Source organism: Aegilops tauschii, chromosome 3, assembly GCF_002575655.3.
Source record: "Aegilops tauschii subsp. strangulata cultivar AL8/78 chromosome 3, Aet v6.0, whole genome shotgun sequence".
Lineage (NCBI taxonomy): Eukaryota > Viridiplantae > Streptophyta > Magnoliopsida > Poales > Poaceae > Aegilops > Aegilops tauschii.
In genome coordinates, this window is record NC_053037.3 from 288,245,695 (window position 1) to 288,258,074 (window position 12,380).

The following is a 12,380-nucleotide window of genomic DNA, read 5'->3' on the forward strand; positions in this document are numbered from 1 at the left end:
TTGTCCAGTAATTAATGTGTGCAAAAGAGCATTCCAGTGGGCGAATCAGCTGTAGAATCCATTAATTAACGGACATGTTAAAAAATCGTCAGATTTTTAACCATGACAAATCTGACATCCAGGATGGCGAATTATGTTGACGCAAGCATGGCAATTTCTTGCGAGAACATAACTTCAAATCAGATTTGTAGTGGAATCCATTAATTAATTAATGTTCCAAACACAGTACGATAACAAGAGGTGGCATCTGTAACTAACTCATTTGCAAAGTTTGCTGGCAAAAACACTCACTGCGTGTACACAAGCCTGCCTCATCTTATACAGAATGAGAGCACATATACTATCTGGAAAAAAGCAACACTTTGTCATATGATTGTGCGGAGATGCCAGGCTTGATGGTCGCCCAAAATAGCATCCGGCTCAGCTAGTTCCACATCGGCGATGGGATCATGTCTTGAGAGGAGCTTTCTTCACCCTGTCGGAGATTCGGTCAGGTGCATTGGTGTGCGACTTGAAACGGCCTCGTCCGCCCTCCTCTTTTTCCTGAATCAATCCAAGTTGTTGCACATCCGCAGGGAGGGTTAGCATCTTGTAATGTTTTCAAGGATGTGATTATTGAGCTATAAGAAAGAAAGAATAACCGACCTTCTTCTTTACTATCTGGACCACATCCTCGTCTTCAAGACCATGGCCAAGACCACAATGCTGTGGATAGTGCCGAGCACTCGTTCCCCACACGAGCACATATTTCACATCCTTGAGTAAGCTCCTGTGGATGTGATTGCAGAAGTCTTCAACTGTGCAACCACCCCTATCCTGATTCATTCATGCCAACACAACAATACCACAACCATCAGACCCATTTCAGTGCAAGCATGCATGGCATGATAGAGAGAGAGAGAGAGAGAGAGAGAGAGAGAGAGAGAGAGCAAACATACACTAGAAAGAACCACTGGATCTCCGAAATCGGGCTGCTGACCCTGCGGCTTTGTATACACTCTCACCAGACCCATTTCCTCCCACATTCTTGCTAATAGCCTGTCCAAGTTCAACTGCAAACAAGGACGATTCACTTCTTTTAAGCAAAAAAATTGTGAAACAAAACAACTTACTGTAACATCTACACTAGCAAACACCAATTTTAATTATCCTGGACACCAATTTTTTAACTTTTGACACCCCACAAATAATCAAGGAGGAAACATACCTGCAAATTGCAGCTGATAACAAGTGAATTTGGTTGCCGAGCAAGATTATCCACATCATCAATACCCACAACATCAATCTTATTATATACATAAACACACTTGATGTACTTCCGATTTCCTTCAATCACATCAATCAGATCATCCACAGTAGAATCCTCACGGAATAATACCTACAAGTAAATTAAAGTAATGAGTTAAAATTGAAAAGGTGCACACATAACACCACTAACACACACAGGCATGCACCTCTGCATTATGAATTTTGTACTCATGCAGTATCTGATAGCAGAGCTTCTCATCAATATGAGTTAAAGGTGCTGTGCTGTTGAAAGAAATCCCACCAGTCTTCTTCCTCTTGAAGTATATCTATTTGTACACACAAAAAAGTGATTCATCAACCAAGAAAAACATGTATAAATAACAAATACATATATCAACTTCCTCGTAATCAACAGAATGTAACTAATACAAACCAGCAATTTAGGACAACACCATAAGACATGTAGTATGACTAACTCATAGAGCTGGTTGGATGAGTCACTTGTCCGTTACAAACCCTAAAAGTACCACAAACTTAAACAATTGTGATGGATGCTCGATTCTTCACAAAAAGGTGATTTAGAACATCGATAACTCGCCATACTATGCTAACCGGTTTTTAGCCCATTCTCCCTTCATCTCCACAGTCCAACCAAATTTATTATGACTGCCATGCATAATTAATAATAACACACACACAGTCATGTGGTATGTGCTGGCCAGATGAACTTTGTGCATTCTTTGAACATTGTACTCCCTTCATCTCCACAGTCCAACCAAATTTATTATGACTGCTGTACATAATTAATAATAACACACACACACACACACTGTCATGTGGTATTTGTTGGCCAGATGAACTTTGTGCATTCTTTGAACATTGTACTTGGCAATACTTTCCCAGCACACACAAAAAAAAGGAGCTGATTCAGTTTTAGATTGGCACAATTACACATCCAAGGCAGATAGTCAGATGTATGTGGACATTGACTTTAGCCATACAGTATGTCTTCTATATATTTGTCTTATGAGTTATGTCCATTTGGGTTTGTCCTAGTTCGCAGTTCACACCAAGTGACTAAAGAAATATATACCTGAGGAGGCCTTTTGTTCAGACGGAGGCCAACAGCTTCCAGTTCTCTAGTTAATATTTGGCGATGCCCTTCACTCTGAAAACAAAAATAGAGCATGAATCCAATAAGCAACTAGAACTCGGGTAATGCCCGGTCATGTGCAATCATCATGTATAAGAAGGGGAAGATTGCATGTAAATAATTCTTCTTATTTTATATCATTTTTTAAATAACATACACACCACAACCCTTCATCTCCATTAAGAAGATTTTGAGAAGTTTCAAGCAGCCATACCATTAACTTAAAGAATAAATATGGCATACATTTATCTCTTCAACAGTTTAGCAATATCTCAGCAGATTTGAGAACATGTATCCCAACTACCATACAACATTAGGTGAAAAAGGATAGTATTAATATTAACCAGCCAGGTCCTCTGCTAGCAATACCATAGTGTCTCTTCAACATTATCCTAATGAAAATTGCGTTAGAACTTCCTAAATTACCGCCACCTTCTCACTTGCTCCCCACAACTTGTTTTCTTCCTTAGGTCTCCCTACTTGTCGGTTGTCTCTGTTTCTCACATGGCCATTTCAGTTAGTCTAAGGGTGAAAAGGAGCCATGTGAGGAACAGAGAAAAGTTAAGGGAGCAAAGTAAGAAAGTGACGAGTGTAGAGAGCTCCAGTGTAATTTCTCTTAAGACGCCACTCATTTTTCTCTTACTTTCCAAGCCATCCTTTTTTTAAACTGCTTTCTTTATTTTGTCACCAATTTTTCCTTCTGATCATCTGACTTCAATTTTTGCAGCCTAAAACTTTCCCCATGAATAAGATAATTTTATAACATGGTGTTGAAGGGATTAGATGAGAACGTTCATACTTGAAGCATTCTACCATGAAAAAGGTGACATTCCGGCTGCTCTTGTGAACAAGATCCAAGTTATGGGGGCCAGAATAGCCTATTCTGTCGTTAAAATAGGAAGCACGCTACCCAAAAGAACCTAGAGTCCAGGACATGTTTCCATTGCCTTACAGTTCCCCCTTGTCTCTAATCATAAAGTATTGATTATGCTTAAAAAAAATCATATCTTCTTAAAATTGAGCAAACAGGAATGTCCAAGCAATGAAGCAAAGCTTGTGACTTGAGTGGGGTAAAGATGCACTACTTACTTTTGAGGCGTCAAGAACCATAAGCACGAGATCCGATGACTTGGCGACAGCGATAACCTGAAAACAGCAACAACGATGTAAAATCAAAGTAATGTCACCAAGTGAATTATCCTTATAATTAAACCAACAGTATTTACCTGCCTACCACGCCCCTTGCCTTCAGAGGCGCCTTCAATGATACCGGGAAGATCAAGAAGCTGGATTTTGGTGTCATTGTAATGGATAATACCAGGAATGCAAGTGAGGGTTGTGAACTCATATGATGCAGCTTCAGAATGTGTCCCGGTCAGCATAGTTAAAAGAGTTGACTTTCCAACACTGCAATATGAAACTCGTGTGAGTCATAATGACATTATATACCTAAGTGGATAACTAGATCGAACCTTGTATGCATAGCAATACAAACAAGAAACTTTTACCTAAGTTAGTAACCATGTAGAAAAGGGCAGGAGATTAATATTGGGTAAAAGAAAGTAGGTATAAGTTATAGCATTTTTTTCCTAGGGAAAAAGGTAGAGGCACAAGTACTACACATGAGTTGGGTCATCAGATAATTCAGATATCACATCTCCATTTTATCCAACCCGATGGTTGAATTAGATTGACAGAGAGACATGGGTCAAGAATACAAGTAAGCACAGCACATGATACATCTGGAAGACGGAACATTCTTCCTATTATAAAACAGCACAAGAATTAACAATCTAGTGCTACAAACCAAAATGCTTGAGAACCCACAAAACAGTACTCAGTTTGTAGGCATAAGAAAGAGACCTGGGAAACCCTATAAGCGCAACACGACCGTGCCCAAACTTTGTGACCTCAAAACCATCTCCTCCAGCACTGGCACCCTATATCAACAACATGAGACAGCTGCTGTTACTAGAAATCTTTGAAGTTAAAGGGAGTAAAAGAATTTAGTACGGATTGACTAAGAAAAAACAAAACAATAGTTATGTATGATCATCTAAATTGTGCAGCGCCATAAATTAGAAGTACCTTTGGAGGCTCTAATAACTGTGTCCTCAGTTTTGCAATTTTTGCCTTCAGTTGTCCAAGATGATATTCTGTGTGACAATAAAAACTTAAGTTAGTCTCTAGAACCAGAAAACAGCGTTTAGTATATCACGTAGCATACCACAATGACCCGTTGCAAAATAAGGATAAACCACAAATACTAGTTGATAGAAAATTAATTATCATTGTTTTTCAGGCGTCACTTAGGCGACAGGGCGCTCTCCGACAGCATGGCGCCGAGCTCGCCTTTGGTAGCTTTGAAAGGCGTCCGCCTTAGAGCTTTGAGGCGTCTGGACGTATCTTAGGCACACAAGGCGCAACCTTGGGCCAAATCAAACGCCATAGTCAGAGCAGGCAGCGGGTAACTGAGCTGTCCCGAGGGAACAAGGGCAGGACTGTGGCGCGCAAGTAAGGTGAGAAGGAGGGGAAAGAGGGAAACAAACCAGGCTACCCAAGTGCTTGCAGAGAAAGAGCTCTCTCCTCTCTGGCGGCGGCTGCAGAGTGGAGAACCAACGTCCACGGCTCAGCTCTGCGCCAACTTCCTCCTCTCCGGTCTCGGCTCCCCCTCTGGCGCAGCCCTCTCCCAGCAGCGCAGCAAGGTCTGGCTCTCGTCCTCTCTCTCTTCCCCCCCTCGTCTACTTCTTCCTTCCATCCCGTCCCAGTTCTCTGTTTCTCCAAACGATTGAGAGGATGACTTCCTCTGGCACAGATCTGCCAGCTTTCTCTCCGGTTTCTACTCCCCATCCTCTGGCGCAGGTGCGGAGCACTCCCCCAGCAGCAGCAAGATATGGCTCCTCTCCCCCCTCCTTTCTCTTCTCCCCGCCCTCCCTTGTTTTCATCCCCGCCCGGTGCTCTGTTTCTGTGTGTGCCTGGCCGCATGTCTGCTCTTTTTCTCCTCCACCTCTGCTTCTTCTTCTCATCTACATCTGCTTCTTCTCCTCCACATCTTTGACGGTCCTTCCTTAGTGTCGCTGCAGTAGCCAAGTGTCCCTGCTCTGATGGATCGAGCACCTGCCACCTGGTAATGTGTATGATCTGTCTAATGATCCTAGGAGAAAAGCTATATCCAACAACCCAACTTGGAAATATGTGTTCTGGCCAGCCTTAGAGAGGAAAATTTTACTCCAGTGTACGTAGTCCATGCTGGAGTGAGAAGGTTGAAGCAGCACCTTTCTGGGGGTTTCAGTGATGTGGATAAGTGTCCCAAGGCACCCGTGAAAATTAGTAAAGAGATGCACTACTTCTTAAACACAAGAAAATTTAAAGCTACGTAGCGATGTATAGATGAGGGGGATGAAGCTCAAGTTCAGAGGCATCATCCCCTCATCTACACAAGATGATTTGGGGCCTGTGCTTTGCATACAGCCATCATGTTATGAAACTTGTGGTGCATTTATGTTAACGCTAGTTGTTGAATCTCCTAATTCGCTGTCATATATTATATATTATGTGTCTAATGCATCGCCTCGCCTTATGCTTTAAGCGTGCAAAAGGTGAGTCGGTGCTACAGAGCCTTGCTCGCTTTATCGCCTTGAAAACATTGTTGATTGTCAAGAAAAACTTGAGGTTACAGACTGAAAGGCACAAATTGTGCATACATACAAATGCACATACAGTTCCTTGCTAATTTGTTTTTCTCTACAATTTTTCTGGCTGTTATCTGACCAGCAGTCTTGGCGAAATACTTCTGAGAATTAGAGGTTTTTCTTGCTAACTAGAGGTTTTTCTCTGCAACAAATTCCCTTACATATTGTGCATATATATTTTGCAAAATCCATACCTGTTTGTAACAGTATGGAAAGTGTTCATACCAAAATGCATAAAGATGGATAGACATGAAACAATTGGTTGATTTGAACTAAAAAGAACATAAGGACGGAAAAGGATTGTTCTTGATCCAGTAATCATGAATTACATAGATGTGCAGGCCCCTGTGGGAAAACCATTTGTCTGGAAATTTTAGAATTATCATAAATCCAACAGTGGATGCACAATGTGTATACAGATTGCCCGATTTACTTATACATCTAGGACAATGAACGGCCATGTGATCACAGATTATAGCTACAGAACAAAATGTCTGTCTAAATTTTCTAACAGAGGTACGAAAACGTAGAAAGCATGAGCAAAGTAGAAATTGATAATCCAAGAAAGGCCGAAACCACAATATGCCCATTTCACTTCCACCAGAATCCCCTCCCCAGCTTATATTTCATCACTAGATAAAGTGGCACAGTAGAGTACAGCAGAAAAGAACAAACAGTAGGCAGTGATGAGCAATAATCCCACGGTAGTAATTTCAAGGTGCAATGAAGGCAACACAACCTGTTGCTTTGTTCTTCTGCGTCCGGGCCATCTCGGCCTCAATCTCCTTGATCCTCTCGAGGATACCCATCTTTCACCTTGTGAGGTACGCACCTTTCTCCCCACGAAGACAGACTCAGATCGATCTTACATGAGAAGAAGAAAGATCTGTTGGATTCGATTGCTCGCAGCGAGGAAAAGACGAGGGGCAAGACGGAGAAGAGTATAAACAAGCTAGGGCTTCCTCACCAGCCGTAGGAATCGCGGCGGGGCGGATCTCGACTCCACTCCCAGTGCAGTGGAGGGGCTTCGAGGTGTGCTCCGGTGCGAGAAGGGGGCGCAGGAGGGGTTTCGGCGGCGCTGGGGCTTTGGGCCGGAAGAGGTGAAGGGGAGCACGGTGAGGTGAGAAGAAGGCTGGTTCAAGGGCGGCAGGGATCACGTTTCGTCAGCCCGTGGTCGATTGGATGGCCTTGATTGATTTGATCCTACACGCCTATTTCTCCGATTTTGCGTTTTGAGGTTTGCGTGCAGCTTAAAAAAGAACTATTATGCGTTGTTATATTTTTTGCGAAAAAAGCATCCGGATCTTTTATAGAAATTTAAAATCAGTTGGCTGTCTTGCCGTCCGATCTAGATCGCATCATCCAACATAGATTGACCCAGTTCGTCCTTCTGTCCCTACCCCACGCAGCACCCCCTTCCATGGTTCGCTCGTTGACAGCTGCATCACTCCCCTTCTTCCATCCGTTCATGCAGCCACGCCAGCCACATGACGGCAACTGGTGGCCATGCGACGACAACTGCCGTCTTCCCCCACCCCGGCAGCGCCCGATGACAGTGTTGCATGTATATCTCAGCGTCACCCTCGTAACTGTCGACGACATGACCGACCTTGCAACGCTCGTGCCAGTTGTGCCCCCTACTTGCAGTGCCGGCGAGATCTCGTGGTTATGAACGAGCGCCGCATTGTAGCATCCTGCCGCCGGGCGTTGCAGCACCACGAGCAAAATCTACGTTGCAGCATCCGTCGCGGCGAAGATCCATGGTGGCAACACCATAGACAAAGTGATGCATTGTGGCATCCTCCGCAGGCGAGGGTCCACGATGGCAGCACCACGGGCAAGTGATGCATTGCAGTAGCCGCCGCCGACATGATTCGTGGTTGCAGCAGACGGAGAGATCGTGTAGTTCCAGGAGCAAGGGTTGCATACTTGCATTGCAGCACCGGCGCCGCGCGAGATCTTCGACATGGTTACTGCTCGGCCGCGGAAAAACAAAAAACCTCAGGCGCGACGCTCTCCGCAACACCGAGCACTCCCACGACGATGTACGACGTTGCACTAGAGCGCTCTTCAACACCAGGCTCCCCCCTCCGCAGCACCAGCGACTGCACTGGCGCACTCTACAACACCGACTCTAGCGAGGCCGACGTGGGGGAGCTGCAGGCTAGCGCGGTGTTGCAGGTCATCGGCTGCTGGAGTGCTACAGGTCGCCGGCGGGTGCTGCAAGCGGCCCCAGGGCTGCTCTCAACGAGCAGCAATGGCGAAGAGCTGAGGTAGACAGGTGGTGACAAAGGTAGGAGAAAGAGGAAAAGAAACGAGTGGCCAGCATCGGTTGAGGCTTAGAGATAAGGTGTGTGGCGGGTAGCCTGACGAGGATGCGTGGCGCACGGTCGACCGACTGATTCCTTCCTAGAAATCATCTGGTTGATTTCAAGAGTTTTCCATGTATAAATCATCCCAAACATAATAAAAATTACATCGAGGTACTTAAACCATCAAACGATCAATAGCACGAGTCGTCGATGGGACATTGTCTTTGTGCACGTGCCATTAAGTACCAGCGCTCTGAGTCGTAATCATCGTTGCTGAACCCTTAAATCGGTCTGAAGTGTCTGACATCATAACTCGTCGTCGCACACACGCGACAAGAAATCCTAATCTCTAACCTCACGGCACCAAGGCGATGGCAGGAATCTACAATGGAGCTCTATCGACTCTGTCTAGATGGACAAACTCGAGGAGAATCGAAGCCCGAAAGACCAACTCGATGAAGAAGCATCGCCATCCGCACGAACGTCAGCCCGTGATAACCCACAAGTATAGGGGATCAATTGTAGCTTTTTCGATAAATAAGATTGCTGTCGGGGATATACCCCGCGGTATGACCCGGCCAGACTTGGCGACTCACCAGAGACCTGGCTGGAGCTTGGCGACTCACTGGTGATCCGCCCGAACATGGCGATTCACAAGTAACCCGCCTGGACATTGTGACTCACTGGAGACCCGGCGGGCGGATCAGACGAACGACAAGGCCCAAGGCCCAGCAGGCTGGCTTATACTCTGGTGGGTCGGTTTAAGGAGAAAGGGATGACGACTATTTCCTTTACGAGGAAGCAAGACCCGGACTTGTATTCAACTTGTAAGAAAAGATAGACTAGTCCTAGTCCTACTAGGACTCCGCATGTAACCCGCCCCTCTAACTTATATAAGGAGGGGGCAGGGCACCCCAAAGAGGGACAAGCAAGAAGAAACAATCTTTAGGGCTAGACACAAAGAGCCGGCTATACCGGCGACTCTCTCGTGATTATAATGAGACCTAGCCACAAACAGCATGTAGGGCTATTACCGGATGATGTTTCCCGGGGCCCGAAGCTGTATAAATCCTTGTCTTGTGTTGCGCCTCTCGATTCCGCCCAACCCCTCTCAAGCTACCGCATAGATGCGTTGGCCTCGCGACTAAGTCCTGACACTAAGGACATCTGCCGTGACAATTCCACGACAGTTAGCGCCCACCGTGGGGCGTGCGCACGGTGGTGTTGAGTTCTTGGAGGGATTCTTCATGGATCGAGAAGTTTGCGACTGTCCGGTTCAAGAAGAGTCGACGCAATAAAGCCAGATGAAGGAGTGCTGGCACAGCGTGTATGAGATTGAAAAAAAAAGTTAAATTATTAAGGTTCTGGCGTTCTGTTCGCCGCCAACGCAAGGCGATCTGTTGTTGTCGGATCCGCCTCACTGTCTGATCCACCGAGTCCCTCAAATCGCTACTATGGGGTGACAGGCTCAAGTCCCGAAGCGTTTTATTTCTGCTAAACCGGCAGGAATACAAGACAAAAGCAAGCTTAGCCTGCCGTTGCAGTTTTTATGCTGTTGCTCTCGACACAGTACAAGTCCCGAAGGGACGAAAACTGTGGTTGCCTTCTGAGAAGAAATAAAAGGCAGGCGCCGATAGCGACCGCGGATCGAGTCCGTGTACTGAAGGAATCTGCTGGCAGCAATTGGAAAGAATTAGAAAGACCAGAAACTAAAAAGACTGTCCGATTGACAGTAGTACTACTACTTAATGGGCACGAAGATGAAGACTGCATTAATTAATACTAGCACTTTGGTGTTCAACTAGGATTGCTACTTCCCACGCGAAGCACTTTACATCAGATGGAACTGACCGGCGGCTGCTGATTAGACCAGTCAATCATTATTCAAAGCAAAAAGTAAAGAGCAGGAAAACTAGCGCTCTAGTACTATAAAAAAAGCAACCACGACCTGGATCGGATGGGGTCGTGGGCATGGACTCGTTCCACTGCCGCTGCAGGTACCGTCGCACCAGAGGCTGCCGCCTCCGCTGCCGAATCCCGATGTCGTGGTCTCATCTTGCTGGGTGTAAATCGCCGGCGGTGATCATCCTTCGCTGATGTCCGCCGCCGGGTTGAACCGGTTCTGCTGCCACAAGTTGCCGCCACCAAGTTACCTCGCCGGCGCGTCGAGCCACCCCGGCCACGCCGCCTCGCCTTGTTTCCAAAATGCTCTGCAGATGTCTACGGATGTAATCAGGTGCACTCGTCTCCGTTAAATTACTCTACGTATTAAGTGTGTATTATACAAAACATATGTTGTCTGCTCGTGCTATTTTATACTCGCAGATCTATTCACCTCAAGAGTTTTTTGCTGGCGATTTTTATTGCGTCACTTCCAACAATCTTTTGAGTCACCATGACGCGCGATTCAGATAGCAGACGCGTGATTCAGACAGCTTGCAACGTAGAGGACAACTCGCTCGTCCGTGACGGTTTACAACACTATGGGCGACTTACCCATCCGACCCCGTGGCCGATTCTCCCGTCCATGCCGTTTTACAATGCCACGGCCGACTCGCCTGTCGATTGGGCGAATCAAGTGATATCCTTCTAAATATAATTTTGGCACATATTCCTCTTGTCAAAAAACAATCACTCTGGTCTGTGATATTTTTTAGGCAGGACGGCTATTAAAAGAAAAAGGATGGTGTTATGTCACGGATGCATGTTCGGCGGTGCTGCATGGCTTCATGGGCACCCGTACCGCGGTCCGGTTTACATCAAACGCGCCAGCTGACTCGCTCGTCCGCACCGTCTTACAACGCCACGGACGACTCGCTCGTCCGCCCTCGCGGCCGGTTCACGTGTCCGCACCAGCTTACAACGCCGTGGCCGACTCGCTGTCCGCGCCGGCTTACAACGCCACGGTCGACTCACCCGTCTGCACCGGGTTACCACGCCGCGGCCGGTTCACCCGTGAGCGACTTCAACTTCACCTAGCAATCATTAATTTCATGGCGGATTATTTCCGGCCTGGCACATCAGGTGATATCCATCTAAAATATATCTTATTGGTACATATTATTTTTTATCAAAGAGCAGTTTATCTTTGTCTTGGTCTGCAATATTGTTGATGCAGGACAATTGTTCACTACATCAAAACGATGTGGTTAACTCGCCCATCCGCACCGGCTTACAACGCCACGGCCGGCTCATCTGTCTGTGCCGCCTCTGATGCAACGGTCGTCTTTACCATCCGTTTCTCGCGGCCTGGTCTATATCAACATACCGGGCCACACCCGTCTGCGTGAGCTGATTATTGAGTATGAGCAAGTCACTGTTTGGGAAGCCCGGTTTTTTCTTCCAACAAAATTGGAGGCAAATTATCACGTATTATCAGCCGCCGTCTGCACTGGATGGTTCAAATGGGCAGGCGCACAAGTCGCCGCCACTACAGTTTGGTTAACTTCAAACAGCGAGTTGGAAGGGGCCATTGGCCGAGTTGCTGACACGGCTCATACAGGATCATTTATAACCCGCCACAGTCACCTCAACCTTCTGTGGATTCACATCGCGCTATCAACACCAATGACATACACCTTATCTATAGTCAATATGGAGAATCTCAAAGCCAACTCCTCGAGTCGTCTTGAGACTCGGGGGCTACAATGATATGACTCGGCAGCATTGGTCGGTTTCAATGCATTCAAGAATTCCGGGTCATTGGAGGGAGAAATAATTCGGTCCCGGAGGCTACCACCATATTGGTGAAAAAGTTTAAAGGCCGTCAGAAAATTTCCGGCTTAAAAAGAAGGATTCCGGTTTAGATCCGGCTCAAGAGACTTGACATCTCCCACAAAGCACTGAAGCTCTTAATATCCGGTTTAAAATCCGGTTCAAGGGAAATTTATCTGCCACAAAGTTTTGAAGCTCTCAAATCCGGTTCAAAATCCGGTTCAAGGTAAATTTTTCTATCACAAAGCTTTGAAACTCTCA

General features: G+C 46.1%; 1 protein-coding gene across 1 annotated transcript; it reads right to left on the reverse strand.

The window, feature by feature from the left end:
* Positions 1 to 173: 173 nt before the first annotated feature.
* LOC109770032 (developmentally-regulated G-protein 2) lies at positions 174 to 7,307 on the reverse strand. The gene is made up of 12 exons (XM_020328734.4): positions 7,061 to 7,307; positions 6,833 to 6,957; positions 4,490 to 4,557; positions 4,265 to 4,341; positions 3,628 to 3,808; positions 3,491 to 3,547; positions 2,342 to 2,416; positions 1,455 to 1,574; positions 1,208 to 1,378; positions 939 to 1,052; positions 646 to 816; positions 174 to 543 (listed from the first exon to the last, which is right to left on the reverse strand). The coding sequence occupies exons 2-12, from the start codon at positions 6,900 to 6,902 to the stop codon at positions 448 to 450; spliced, it is 1,200 nt and encodes a 399-aa protein (XP_020184323.1). The 5' UTR covers positions 6,903 to 6,957; positions 7,061 to 7,307; the 3' UTR covers positions 174 to 447.
* Between the last annotated feature and the right edge of the window lie 5,073 nt (positions 7,308 to 12,380).

Excerpts from the sequence above, each read along its gene's own strand:
- LOC109770032 (XM_020328734.4), bottom strand. The coding sequence starts at position 6,902 with ATGGGTATCCTCGAGAGGATCAAGGAGATTGAGGCCGAGATGGCCCGG. Across the intron at positions 2,417-3,490 it reads TGGTTCTTGACGCCTCAAAA|AGTGAAGGGCATCGCCAAAT; the intron begins GTAAGTAGTGCA and ends TTTTGTTTTCAG. Across the intron at positions 1,053-1,207 it reads TTATCAGCTGCAATTTGCAG|TTGAACTTGGACAGGCTATT; the intron begins GTATGTTTCCTC and ends CCTTGTTTGCAG.